Raw genomic sequence first — 13,054 nt, 5'->3', positions numbered from 1 at the left:
CTTTATTAAATGTTTATTTTCCAAGGATTTTTTAGAAGTTCAAAGCAATAAAATACTTATTTAATATTAATTACAAATAACTCTTATGAAGTTAAAAATACTCTGAGAGTTCATATTAAGATCTAACACTGAATTTGTGTTAGTAAGTATTAAATGATTAACTCCAGCAGATTTGATATTTGACACTTAATTAGAGTTAAGGTACCAACTCTCCAAAAATAATTAAATTAATACTTCCTGGTGTGGACCCATATAGACACTTTAAAATTGTTGAAATCATATCTGACAGTTAATTTGGGTCTGCTGGATTTGCTGTGTATTCAGTGAAAGGGTTCAGGGTTAGGGCTGACAAAGTTCATATTGTGTTCTATTCTGGTAAATTTGTTGCAGCCAACATAGTTTTTTTATTTTATGAATGATTTTGTAATTCAGTATGAATAGTGTTCCACCACAGGCAGCCCTGTGGAAGTGCAAACAAGGAGTCTGCTCTGAAACACCATGAAACTGAAACATAAAAATTAATAGAAGTAAAAAACACAGATTTTTGGACAATTATCAATGAGTTGGAGAACAAAGCATGGGTATTTTCAACATCGCTTAAGTATGAAATACGCGTGCAAAATTGCTATTTTTGGCCGGATTCTCATCGGGTCAATTCGTACCCGTTCGGCATTTTCCGGTTTATCGCTTGCCGTAGGTTTGAAATAAAAAGAAATTACGATTGCCCTTTAATTTTCCGGGTCAGCTCGAATTTTGTAAGAGTTTTCCTGAGTTTCTGGTAAATAAAGTTATAGTTTATTTCAGAAAATTTAACTTACGAGTTCCGTTACTTGTGCGTCGCTTTGTTCGAGGCTCCGGGAACCTCGGATCTGTTTCTTTGTTCCGCGGCCGCTCGGCCCTATTCGGTTCTTGTCGTTCCGCGGAAGAATGGACGAGGCAGCCTCGGCCACGAAGGCACTCGGGCTGGATGAACCGCCCATCGGTGGGTCGGTGGAGGGAGTGGGCTCGGATACGGAGTCGGAGGCCGAAGTCGCTCCGATGTCTGTGATAGCGGAACCGCGAAACATTGACATGAGAGCCGAGCACCTCCCGAACTCAGACGAGGCCGAAGCGGCATTCGCAGGTAGGCAGCGGCAGGAGGCCATTGCTGTTCAGGAGGGTTAACAGAGGGTTAGAGGTAGTTAGCATAACAAGCCCAACGAATGTATTACTTTTTATTGGCATATCTCTAATAAAATCACAGGAGTATTCTGCATTTTTAAACAACCACCGAAACTTTGTGGTTGATATTTGGACCCAATTTCATTCAAGTATGTTCCTGAAGTAATTTTAAGAGTCTCAGTGATTTAGCCAATGTTCTTTCATTTTCCTGTAAGAAATATTTATAAATATAAATAATGATACAAAATACAGATATTACTCAAAAATGTAACCCCGAAGCTATAAGTAAAAAATGTCAATATTGAAAATATATTGTGGAGGCTGCCTCAGTTGTAGTGTGGGCCCCCACCCACCAAAAATATTTCATTTCATCTACAATGACTTACAAAAGAAGATGTCAGACTAATTTAATTTGTTTCTATCTTGCAATACACAATGAAATAATCAAAGAACTTGAAATAAATGGATACTGACTTAGTTTGAGTAACTTTGGTTGCTAAAAATGTTCATTTTAATTGCTTAAAAAATCATGGAAGTTTTTAATTGTGTCATCAATTCACTCAAAAAAAGAGTGTACCCATTGTGAGGTCACGATAAACCTTCAGTGTTCCCATCTTACTTTATTGAAAAACATTGAACAATACCCAACGATACAAACTTATTTTAGGTGCACATGAGATAGTGCTCTCACATATAAATATAAAGTTTAGGCAACAGAAGGCCAATTGTGTCTAACTTTCCGGAGGTAGATAAGATCGGTGGATATGGTCGGTTTCCCATGCAAGTATTGGCTGATCATCCAAAATTAAGGAAATTGGTTGGTTCACTCCAAGTTTGCAATCTTAAATTCATCAACATAGAGGAATTTAAATACAAGCTTTTATTGTGTGCCATACTTTCAGCTGTGAAACTGGTCTGACTTCATTTCACAGTCCTGTCTTATTCACAGAAATAATTTGTTGTAGTTTTTCTTGGACCTCAGTGATTTTTATCTTTTGGGGCTGATCAGAGGTGGCTGCAGTGACCGTGGCGGATGTTCAGGCTGCAGAAGACAATGTTTTCACCACCACAGTAGCAACGTCAGCAAGCCTTCCTGAGCACGTTCTGGTAAATAACACCTCACTGCTCAAATCTTTCCATGGACTCATGTCTGATTTGTAAGGTGACTTTATGGAGGAATAAAAGTGAAAGTTCACTTTCACATAATTTATTTTGACATAATATATATTGTTGTGGGACTTGTGAAAAATAATTTGTCTAGGAATTCAAAAATGCACCAATCCAACATTATCTGTATTGAAAAAAATTCTATATCGGTGACAATGTGCCCGACCTATAAGGGTGGATCTATTCATTCTAATTCTATGGTTTGTGCTCTGCTTTATTATTTATTCTACGCTATATTTATAATTCCTAATTGCACTTTCTGAACCATTTGAAAGATTTGTTGCAGTTTATTTTTTACTTGTTTGACCAAAGTAGTCAACCTATTGTTTTTGTCACTTTCAGTTTCTTTATTATTTATTTTACATTGGCTCTTCTACTCCTAATTGATTGACAGAACAAATGAAAGTTGTGTTGTTTTTTCATGTTTGACCAAGCTTGTGAATCCTTTGGTGCATTTAAGAGTACTGTACTAGTGCAGAGTTATCAAATATGTTTGTAGTCCAGTACATTTATATCTGTTAAAAAAACAACAAACATTTTAAGTCAGTTCAGTACTTTTTTTTCTGTATCGGTTCACCATCGGCCGATGCTAAACCACAGATATGGGAAATTAATATCATTTACAGCATGTTATTGTTTCCGTATTTGACTGTTTGTGTGTGCTTACAGAGTGGCAGGACCACTCTGCAGCTGGGCGAAGGGCTCAGTACCCAGAAGGCCACCCTGATTGTTGTTCACACTGATGGCAGCATCGTGGAAGCAACGGGCCTCAAGTCTGCTGCCACCATCACATCCGGTGTGCTGTACTGTCCTGGCAGGACGATGCTTTTTATCAGCAAGTGAAAAATGATCACAAATGATTTATATCCCTCTGTGTGCGTCTGTCAGGCCCTCAGACTCCACCCACTCCTCTGACTCCGCTGCAGGACAAAGACTCTTGCTCCAAATACAACTGGGACCCATCGGTGTACAACAACGAGCTGCCGGTCCGCTGCAGGAATACGAGTGGAGTCCTGTACAAGAACCGGCTGGGATCAGGTGACATCTTGTGAAAATTCTGTCTTCTGTCTTGTGGTATCAGCACAAATCTATTGCGTCTACCTGCCTCTATGTATAACTAGGGCTCAACTTTCTGAATTTAATATTAAAAACAAGTTACTTTTTTAATAAAATACTGGCATCTTTTTCATTTTCCAATATCTGATTCCATATTCTGTCAGTATTAATATCGGATATTGATATTGGCCCAAATCTTCATATCAGTGCATCCCTACCTAGTTCAATATGTTTTAGTCCTGGGTTTGCAGAGCACAATGGTTAAGTATTGGTGATTAAAAGCTGCTGAAGCCTGTGGCACCACCTGTAATTCTCTATTGAAATAACAATCTGAGTCTGTTTCCATGTTCCATGTTTCTCTGTGTTTATTCACCATTTATTCATATAATTCATTGCTAAATTTCCAATTGGTTTTAACTTGCCTATTTTCCTCAAAGGATCTATAATATAAAGTTTAGGCAACTGAATATTTTTTTGTATTTTGGTTTTTTTCCCCCACGCTCTTTGGTCATGTTAGTTTAAACAGCAGACTTTTATATATCGATAGTTTGCTCAATATTCATTAACAGCAAGCAGTCTTGTTTGCGCTATTCCTGACATTTTCTATGCTAAAATAGTTGTGCATCGTTTAGGGGGCAAAGGTCGTTGTATCAAACACAACCAGCAGTGGTTTGCTCCGACTGAGTTTGAAGCGTTGGCGGGAAGAGCGAGCAGCAAAGACTGGAAGAGGAGCATCAGATACGCTGGCCGACCTCTGCTATGCCTCATACAGGTACTGAACTGTGCAACAGCTACACTGTAGGACTGCAACTGTACTGAACACTTTCATGGTTTCATGGTGTGTGTTTTACTATTTTATACAGATTCTAAACAGAAAGCTGGAGTACATCTTTCCCTCCTCAGTATTTAAACTTGTTTCTTTGTGTGGGTGTGTGGGGTGTGTGTGTGTGTTTTAGGAGCATATTCTGAACCCTCATGCTGCTTCCTGTACCTGTGCCGCCTGCTGTGATGACCTGACACATGTGAGTGTCTGTAGGATTCAACACATGCCAGTTCACCAACAACAAAAAATCTGCGCCCCTGTATCTTTGTTTGAGGCTTTTATTGTGAAGTAAACCATCTTAAAAAGGACCATATAACCGTTCCACAGACATTAGCAGTGAAACTGTGCAATACAGAATCTCTAGGTTGTGGTTTTGATGGACTAAAATAAACCCAAAGATTTTATTTTGTCTTGGAAACCCCCCCCCCAAAAGTGTTAAGTAGTTAAGATTAAAACCTAGACTTAAATCTAATTACACCTGACTGACTCAAATAAACCCATGTTTTTCATTTTGTCTTATAGAAGTGTATTCTTGACCCAAACACAATGAAAAACAAATCAGATTAGCTGATTAGTTTAATCAATTAGTCCTATGATAAATAAACTCGGTAGTTCTTTGAAAGTCAATTTTGTTTACAAACTTCACAATTAATTTTTTATGGTTTCAGTTGTAAGTAGATTTTATTTCATTTTTTATTTATTGTTTTAGGTTAATGTGTTTTATTTTGGATAATATTTAACATATCTTCCAGTTCCAGTGAGAAGTGTTCGTTCGTTATTAAAGTTTACTCATCCTTGAGAGGGTGTACTTGCATTGTTATGCAATTCTCTATATATTTCTTCAAAATGGTCTCAAGATAGCAATATTATCATTTATCACAATAATTTCTGGGGCAATTTATCATCAAGTAAAGTTTGTTATCGTGACAGGCCAATGCACATAAAGTTTATTGAAAAAAAAAAACCAAACAAAGAATGAAATGTTTGACAATGTAGCATCTAGAGGGCAGATTGTACCTCTCAACATGACCCCACTCTTCTAACGTATTGATTAACATAGGAATTAAATTATGAACTCATTATTTATCCAAAGATCCAGCATAAAGTTGGGTGAGCTGAACTGTTGTATCACATGTTCAAGTGGCAGAATTAAGATTTTCTCATATTTATGCATTTATTGATATGCATTGCTTCTTTTCCAGTCACCAAAGGATGGGGACTCTGTTACACCAGAAAATATCACCATGGTAAGTGTTTATTATTTATTTTTTGCATGTTTAGCATGTGTATTTAACCTGTTGTCCATTTCTGGGTGAATTTCTTTCAGTAGCCCTTAAAAGAGCTCACATCAGTATTAAAATCTTAAGTTTTCTGACATAGAAATTATTTCATTTGCAGGGATATTAATAATGAATAAATTAATAATAATAATTTTAATTTGAAACAGCTTTACATCTCATTTATCCTGTAAATGAGAACCAATATCCTGTACAGCTCAGCTAAAAAACAAATATCCCTCCACATTCCCTCTGTGATTATCAGGGAAAAAAACTTTCTACAAATACAGAATCTACTTTTTTGTCACTATTTATTATACGTTTGAAAGTAATTCATTTTAAAATGCCCTGCAGGTCATACCTAATCATAATTGTAAAAAACTCTTCAGCATATGTTTACAGGAAATAATACTTGAATTGCTAGAAAACTCAGTTTTGATCCTAATTGGAGGTAACCCCTCCTCTGACCTCAGAAGGAATAAAACATGGAAGGATGTGTCTGAAAAATCACTTGAAGTTTGTTCCAGCTGAATGTTTCTGTGGAGTTTATGATTATAAGTTTCAACATGTGATTGCTGTGACAGAGTCCTGATTTACAGATTTATCCCCGGCTGTCAAGCCTTGTAATTCTACTTTGGAAGCCCCTGCCTTCTAATGCTTTTACTTTTCTATATTTTCCACTTACTTATTTGTGTGTGTTTTTGTTAGTTTAGGGCTCAAATCTACCACAAGTCACAGTTTAACAGTACAGTATTGCAAGAAGTAAGATAATCTAAAGTGGTAGTTGTCTCAAAAATCTCATCAGCACTCATTTAATTCACAGCTGCTTGTTTTTTTCCATTTTTTTTTCCAGACCGGCCCTGTCCGTCTCTTTGTTCCTTACAAAAGACGGAAGAAGGACAACGAGCTCCCAGTTGTTCCAGTAAAGAAGGATCTCAGCCCCCTGAAGAATATCCAGCTGACTCCAGGAACCACGTGTATGTCACAGAAATCAGCTTCCTTGTGACTCAGAAAAAATGAACTTTGAACTGGTTCATGCTAATGTTTAGGCACTGCTGTAATGGCAGCTCATTAGGATTATCATATTTATGTCTAGCTTTAGACCAGTTTTAGGTCAGACCACATACCTCTGATGTCTTAAGCTTCTGGTTGTGCTCAAAATGTGTTTAGTCAGACCATTCCACAATGTTAGCCTGCTTTTCCACTCCAAAACCAGGCTATGTGTAGGATCAATATCCTGTTCAAGTTTTAACTATCTGACCCAAACTGTCACTGTCAGAGGAAAAACAATCAGTTCCAATATTCAGGAATAATTCAGCATCCATCATAACCTGAAAGATGCTTGATCAGCAGTTCCACTGTCCACCATGAAGCGAGTTTCACAACAACATGGCATCATACTACGGAAAGTCTAAACATACTCCAACCAGAACAGAAAAATAATGTTCCCTCTACCAGCGCTACAAGAAAAAAAAAAAGATTGTGTTCCTGAGGCCTCAGTCTGGTCTTCACATTCAGGATAGACCTTTTATTTTTTTACGCGGTTACCAAAAACTATCGTATGATTGGCCAATCCTGCTATTCTCTCTGACAGTCACGGTGTCCCCGTCGGGGCAGTTTGCTACCTCCAACACATTGACCTTTGACCGTACGCCAACAAGCGACGCCGCCTCGGCCGCCATCATCTCAGATGGGTCAGCACAGAGCGACGTGTTTGCCAGCACCACAGGTACGCTCTGTCAGTGAGACACTAGCTTCACCTGGTTTGTTCTTTTCCAAATGAAGGCAATAAGCATCAGGTGTTTTTTAATCAAAATGGAACCATGTTATTTTCAGAGTACTATGAAAATAACTAGTTGTCACTTTTTTGCTGTTTGAGAATTTATACAATACAAGAAATCACCTAATGTGATGAGCATGCTAATACAGAGTATAATCCTGTTTTTTAAACAAGCTGGTCTAGTTAAAGTACAGCTTTCCCTGAGATGTCAGTCTGCCTGCGTCTTTCTTCCAGTGCTAACAGCACTGCCAGCTCTGGCTGTTGCTCCTCAGCCCATCCAAGCCAAAGTAGCAGTGGGCTCCACGGCATCATCACCGTCGGCAACGCTGGTGGCGGGGCTGGAAGTGGCGCCTGTAGGGGACGCATGTTCGGCTGTGAATGAAGGAGAGAAGAACACCTGGGTATACCTGGAGGAACTGGCGAACACGCTGATGAGCAACGTGCAGCAGCTGAAGGCCCTGATAGAACAGGCCAAAAACGGTGCTGGGGAGCCAGCAGGGGTCAAAGGTCAGGGGAGCAGGAAGGAGGTGAGGCCAACTCAACCAGAAACTCTAAGAATCAGATAGAAAAGCTCAAACTACTTAGACCAGATCACATAACTTTGAAGGAGAAGGAAAATGATTCATTGTTTTAATTTAAATAAATATAGTCATATAGTCCCTTTGATTTGGCTTAGTAACCCAATAGCCTTCAGAAGTCACCTGGTAAGTAAACAGAGACTTCCTAAATAAGAACAGATTGTACATGAGTTAGAAAGTAATCAATGTTCAGACCTACTTCTAATTTAAGAATTTTTGCTTTTTATTTATAAAAAGTCATAAGCCATTGATTATTTTCAACTCACTTTACAAAAACTTGTAGAGCTGAAACAATTAATAAGATTAATCATGATTAATCACTTATTGAAATAACTATCTACTTAATTGTGCATTCAATTTATTGTTAAATGAAGTATACAAACTCCAAAGCATCCAGCTTGCTGAAAGAACGGCAGCAATTAAGCCAAAAATGGACAAAATATATATACATTTTGCCTTTAAGATAAAAAAAAATCCTCTTTGTCTGTAAATATAGTCTATTCACAACTCCTCAAGTAGCAGTTTTAGCTTCATCTGGTCAATTCATTCATTTTCTAACACTCTTGTGGGGTCAGGAGCGGTGCTGGTGCCTATCTCCAGCTAACGTTCTGGGCGAGAGGCAGGGTACACCCTGGACAGGTCGCCAGTCTGTCGCAGTTCACCTGGTTCAAATTCTGTAAAAAAAATCTTTTATTAGGAACCTTGTTTATGCAGTTATTAACTGCTTATCCTAAAAAATAAACACTAGAGCAGCCCTTCACTGTATTGAAGGGCTGCAATGAACAGAAAGGTCATGTAGATGTGTTTTTTAGCAGCAGATGCTTCCTTTAGCATGCAGTAAAGGAATGATGTGTTATTTCATTTTAAAATGTTTATTTTATTGCCTAAATTTTTTTTTACTTTATTTGTTTATTTGCATTTTCATATGTATTCCTAATACTGCAGAAAAATAATCTGAAGGGGTTAAATGACAAAATCTGCAGAATATGCCAATTTTTTAACTTTTACTTTAGCTATTATTTACTAAAATAATCGGTAGCTGCAGCCCTAGAAATTTGCACTACTTTGTGTTATTACAGAAAATCACAATTAAAAAATTTTAATTTTGTGGTTTTAATGTGACAAAAGATTCAATTTTTTCGATTTCATAATCGAAAAAACTTTGCGGCGGAAAACACAAACATGGTTTGTGTTCGGTTTGCAGTAAGTTTGAATGCTTGTACACCAAAATAAAACTTGGCCAAAAGTTGTAGGCTTATTAAAGTTATCGCAACACTCTTGGTTACACTCTCGGATACACGTAAGGCACCGGATAGGATTTAGAAAAGCATGGATAATGAAGCCTGAACGTGTGTGTTTTGGTGTGCAGTGTGGTCAGCCATTCCAGAACCAGATCTCGTTTCAACAGCCAGATGACTCTGAGGCCAAAAGGAGCTCTGACATCACAGAGATCATCATCAACGTATGACAAACCAGCTTCCGCAATTTCAGCGGCGCTCGCTCGGCGGTTCCCTCAGTAGCCTAAAGTGATGTGTTCTGCTTCTGCAGGAGATGTGTGTGAACTGTGGCCGGATGGCGATGAGCGAGTGTACTGGATGTCACAAAGTCAATTACTGCTCCACATTCTGCCAGAGGAAGGTGGGTCTCCACACTTCCTACAGAGCCGCAAAGACGGATACTCCCTTTCGTAGATTAGATGTTTTTTGCTTTTTTCACAAAAATATTTCAGATCATCATGCTAATTTTAGCTTTAGACAAAGATAATCAAATAATTTCATTTATCAAAGGCAAAACAATTTAAAGCAACCTGGCTAATGGGAAAAAGTACAGTTATGTCCAAATTATTCATATCCCTGGCAACAGAGTTGGGAGTTAGGAGTATTTTTACTTTTACTTAAGTAATTTTATTATGAAGTATCACTACTCTTACTTGAGTAAAATTTCTGTATTATCTACCCATATCTCACACACACACATGCAGTTTTTGTTAAAGTTTTGATAAGTTTTATATTGGAAGAAACTGATTTGGAAAAATGTGGGTTTTTTTGGCCTGATTTTGTTATTTTGTAATTATGTTATTTGTATGAATAACTTTGATCTTTAAGATACAAATATTCCCACATAACTTTATTTTTTAAATATTAAATGATTGATAATTTGATGAGTTATTCAGTACTAGAGCCACCTTTTTACCAAATACGTTTTTACTTTTACTTGAGTAATTTTTGGACGGCTACTTTTTACTTGAGTAAAAATATGTTGAAGTAGTAGTCAAGGAGTCAAACCGAAGACTAAAATGGTGGCCGTGTTGGTTACTGTGGTGTGGCACTAATAACTATTATAAGCACTGTGTTCTATAGAAACCTTCTGTTTCTTGGTCTATGCAGGACTGGAAGGATCACCAGCATTTATGCTGTCAGTCATCAGGGGGCGTCGCTGTTCCGGAGGAGGAGCCAATCACAGCCATCGACATGGACAAAGTGAAATGAAGGTGGAGCTAGCTGCACTGCTGCTCCTCCTCTCCTCTTCAGCTGCTCCGGGTTTAACAATAACAACAGTTACTCCGATCACTTTATCACATTATCACAGCGGCAACTAGTGCTTATGAGAGGAACTGCATCTGAGCAAACTGAACAATAGTTAAAGTTCAGTAGATAACTGTAATATTGGAGCTCAGTACTTTGTATACCATGCTGTGTGGTAAAATTGTCAAATCAAACTCTGAATATTACTAGATGTCTATTTTTTTATGACCTAGTTTGTTGGACTTTTATTCAATATCACAATGCTTTTATTTAGGGCCTTTCCTGAGACAGTGTTCACTCTAACTTGTTGCCATTTTGACTCTTCATGAAGATATTTGCCTCTCTACCACCAGGCCTGGTAAAATGAGAATGAGACACATCAAAGATAAACGTTCTCTCACGTATGTTACAGTGGCCATGTGCTGAAAACTGAAAATAGAATAATCTTAAATGAGGACAAAAAAGTCTTTGTCACAGGTGTGCTTTTTTCTCTGTTCTTTCTCCTAAAATATTTTTATATCATTAAGTCAAGTTTGTTTGCAAAGCACATTTCAGTAACGAGGCAGTTCAAAATGCTTTTACATGAAAGTGATAAAGAAAAAACACAAAGAATCAACACATAATACATCGCAGCGGCAAAATGAAGAGAATTAGTAAAAAGTTGCAATCTAGACAGGAATTGATCTATGTTCATGGTTTTATTATCCATACTGTATTTTAATTGGGTTTTGATATAGAGCTTTGATTTGTAATCATCTGTGTATGCTGCCAGCCTTGGTCAGGTCGCCCTTGAAAAAGAGATTTTTAATCCTAATAAGACATACCTGGTTAAATACATACTTATTATTAATCAAACGCAAATCACTCACTGTTTCAGCAGGTGTGCAGTTTTCTAGAAGACCGACTTTGTAAATGTATTTATGTGGCTCTGGAGGTCCAGGTCAGAGTTCATCTTTACACCGAGTTTTCAACTTATCTCTGGTTTCCAGCTGTAATAACTGAAATTGTGCGTTAACTCTAGATCGTTCCTCTTTAGATCCAAAGATAATAACTTCAGTTTTGTTTCTGTTCAGCTGAAATAAGTTATGGGCACATCTATGCATTGATTTGTTCTAAGCATCTGCTAAACTTTGAATTGTTTCATAGTCTTTGAATTGGTTACATTGTAACGTAGAGAAGTGTGTCATCTGCTTACTTAAGGTAAGTAATCTTACTACATAATATAATCTGAGCCAGTGGAGGGCATGTAGATTTTAAATATGAGGGGCCCTAGAATAGAACCTTGGGGCACCCCACTTGTGATTTTTGCCTGCTCTGATGAAAAGTCATGTCAGCGGTAAGTCATTAAGAATTATTTTGGTCCTATTTTCTGTCATTATTCCCACAAACCCTTATAAATTTAAAGTGAACCATTGATGGAGAATAATAAACAAGCAGTAAGAGTTTTATCTAGAGTTTATTCAATGTCCTAACAAGAAACGTCTTCATTTTAAACAATGGAAAACAGACAAAATACAACAACAATAATTATGTAATAAGCCCAAAATCGTTACACAGTGTTGGTAGATTTTGATTTAAAATGACAGAGAATCTGTTAAAGGTCATTTTTCAAAGACAAAATTGATGAAATATGAGTAAAAATACGAAAGGTTGGTCAGCGGTTGTAAGAATTGTTTGATGCTGTAATGCTAATGAAGAACAAAATTCTACTGATTATGGGGAGGAGGCAAATATTTTTGACATTCAATTTTAACTGCATGTACATAAAAACGTAATTTTTTAAAAGTTTTTTTTTTTTTTTTTTTTTTACATGGTTTTATTGTCTTTTGAGAGAAGCCTGTTTCACTTGCTATCAGAAGTCCACTTCTTGGTTAAGTGGAAATCTACATCTGCAAGGGGCATGAATAAATTTGGGCTCAACTGTATCTGACTGAAATAACTCACATATAATCAGACCATTTACTTTAAAGTACTTCAAATCAAAAAATATCTTGTCAAACAGCCAACAGGAAAAAGTTACATTTAGCCATAATCTTTAGCCACTGAGATTTTGTACAAAGAACATTTTACTTCTTTAGTAGAATGCTTTGATTAGTGCATCTTTTCCACAATAAACTCTTATAGTCTAGTTTACAGTTTTCTTTTTCTTGCTTTGGCTAAGAGCAGTATTCATTTTAATATCCCAAAGAAAGGTTAGTGTTTACACTGGTTTCCAGTGCAAATATTTTAGTATACTTGAAGTAAGACAAAACTAACTTACAAATAACATTACAGCAAGATAGCAAGATTATTGCTTTATGTCAAGATTTCATTAAAAATGATGAAAAAGTACTAGTTACATTAGCAGATTATTTCACTTACAACAAGACATTTTCCCATATTATAAATGAAATAATCTGCAAATGGAACTAATACTTCTCCACAAATGTTAGTTATTGACTTACAAGAAGCTCCTATTTCTTTCAGAAAAGTTACTTTAAGTTAGTTTTGTCTTATTTCAAGATATTTTTACAATATCTTGAATACAATGAAACTTTGCTAGTTTATTTTTTCATTTTGTTCTGTCGGTCGAGAAACTTTTGCCGTCTCTCAACAGGAATCTCATCGAGGCTTATGCCGTGATTACTGGCCCTGGAAAGAACAAAGAAACAGGTCAGATGTTCAACCACAATTATTTGGATTTTTAC

At 36.9% G+C, this 13,054-nt stretch overlaps 2 protein-coding genes across 6 annotated transcripts in view; one reads left to right on the top strand and one right to left on the bottom strand.

Moving 5' to 3' along the window:
- Window positions 1-709: 709 nt before the first annotated feature.
- The window catches only part of deaf1 (DEAF1 transcription factor), a 22,563-nt gene continuing 10,218 nt past the window's right edge, over window positions 710-13,054 (top strand). For 4 of the 5 annotated variants that reach the window (XR_004336860.1, XR_004336863.1, XR_004336861.1 and 1 more), the window contains exons 1-14: window positions 710-1,123; window positions 2,171-2,268; window positions 2,998-3,124; window positions 3,217-3,366; window positions 4,017-4,156; window positions 4,341-4,406; window positions 5,410-5,454; window positions 6,338-6,461; window positions 7,079-7,213; window positions 7,499-7,791; window positions 9,212-9,304; window positions 9,391-9,480; window positions 10,230-10,333; window positions 12,964-13,019. Coding sequence is in view for 1 of the 5 variants with exons in the window: in XM_032547865.1 (XP_032403756.1) it covers window positions 928-1,123; window positions 2,171-2,268; window positions 2,998-3,124; window positions 3,217-3,366; window positions 4,017-4,156; window positions 4,341-4,406; window positions 5,410-5,454; window positions 6,338-6,461; window positions 7,079-7,213; window positions 7,499-7,791; window positions 9,212-9,304; window positions 9,391-9,480; window positions 10,230-10,331 (1,659 nt within the window). In the remaining 4 variants the exon portion in view is untranslated. Of the gene's footprint in view, window positions 1,124-2,170; window positions 2,269-2,997; window positions 3,125-3,216; window positions 3,367-4,016; window positions 4,157-4,340; window positions 4,407-5,409; window positions 5,455-6,337; window positions 6,462-7,078; window positions 7,214-7,498; window positions 7,792-9,211; window positions 9,305-9,390; window positions 9,481-10,229; window positions 11,924-12,963; window positions 13,020-13,054 lie in introns of those variants that run through there. The other variant, XM_032547865.1, reaches the window with a different exon arrangement.
- LOC116709368 (retinal guanylyl cyclase 2-like) overlaps window positions 12,187-13,054 on the bottom strand; it is an 18,841-nt gene continuing 17,973 nt past the window's right edge. Inside the window, exon 23 of the mRNA XM_032547851.1 lies at window positions 12,187-12,998. Coding sequence (XP_032403742.1) covers window positions 12,911-12,998 — 88 coding nt within the window. The 3' untranslated portion in view covers window positions 12,187-12,910. The remainder of the gene's footprint in view (window positions 12,999-13,054) is intronic.

The sequence above is a fragment of the Xiphophorus hellerii genome, chromosome 2, assembly GCF_003331165.1.
Source record: "Xiphophorus hellerii strain 12219 chromosome 2, Xiphophorus_hellerii-4.1, whole genome shotgun sequence".
NCBI classification, from domain to species: domain Eukaryota; kingdom Metazoa; phylum Chordata; class Actinopteri; order Cyprinodontiformes; family Poeciliidae; genus Xiphophorus; species Xiphophorus hellerii.
Note: the sequence above shows the minus strand (reverse complement) of the source record. Positions and strands in the feature narration are given on the sequence as shown.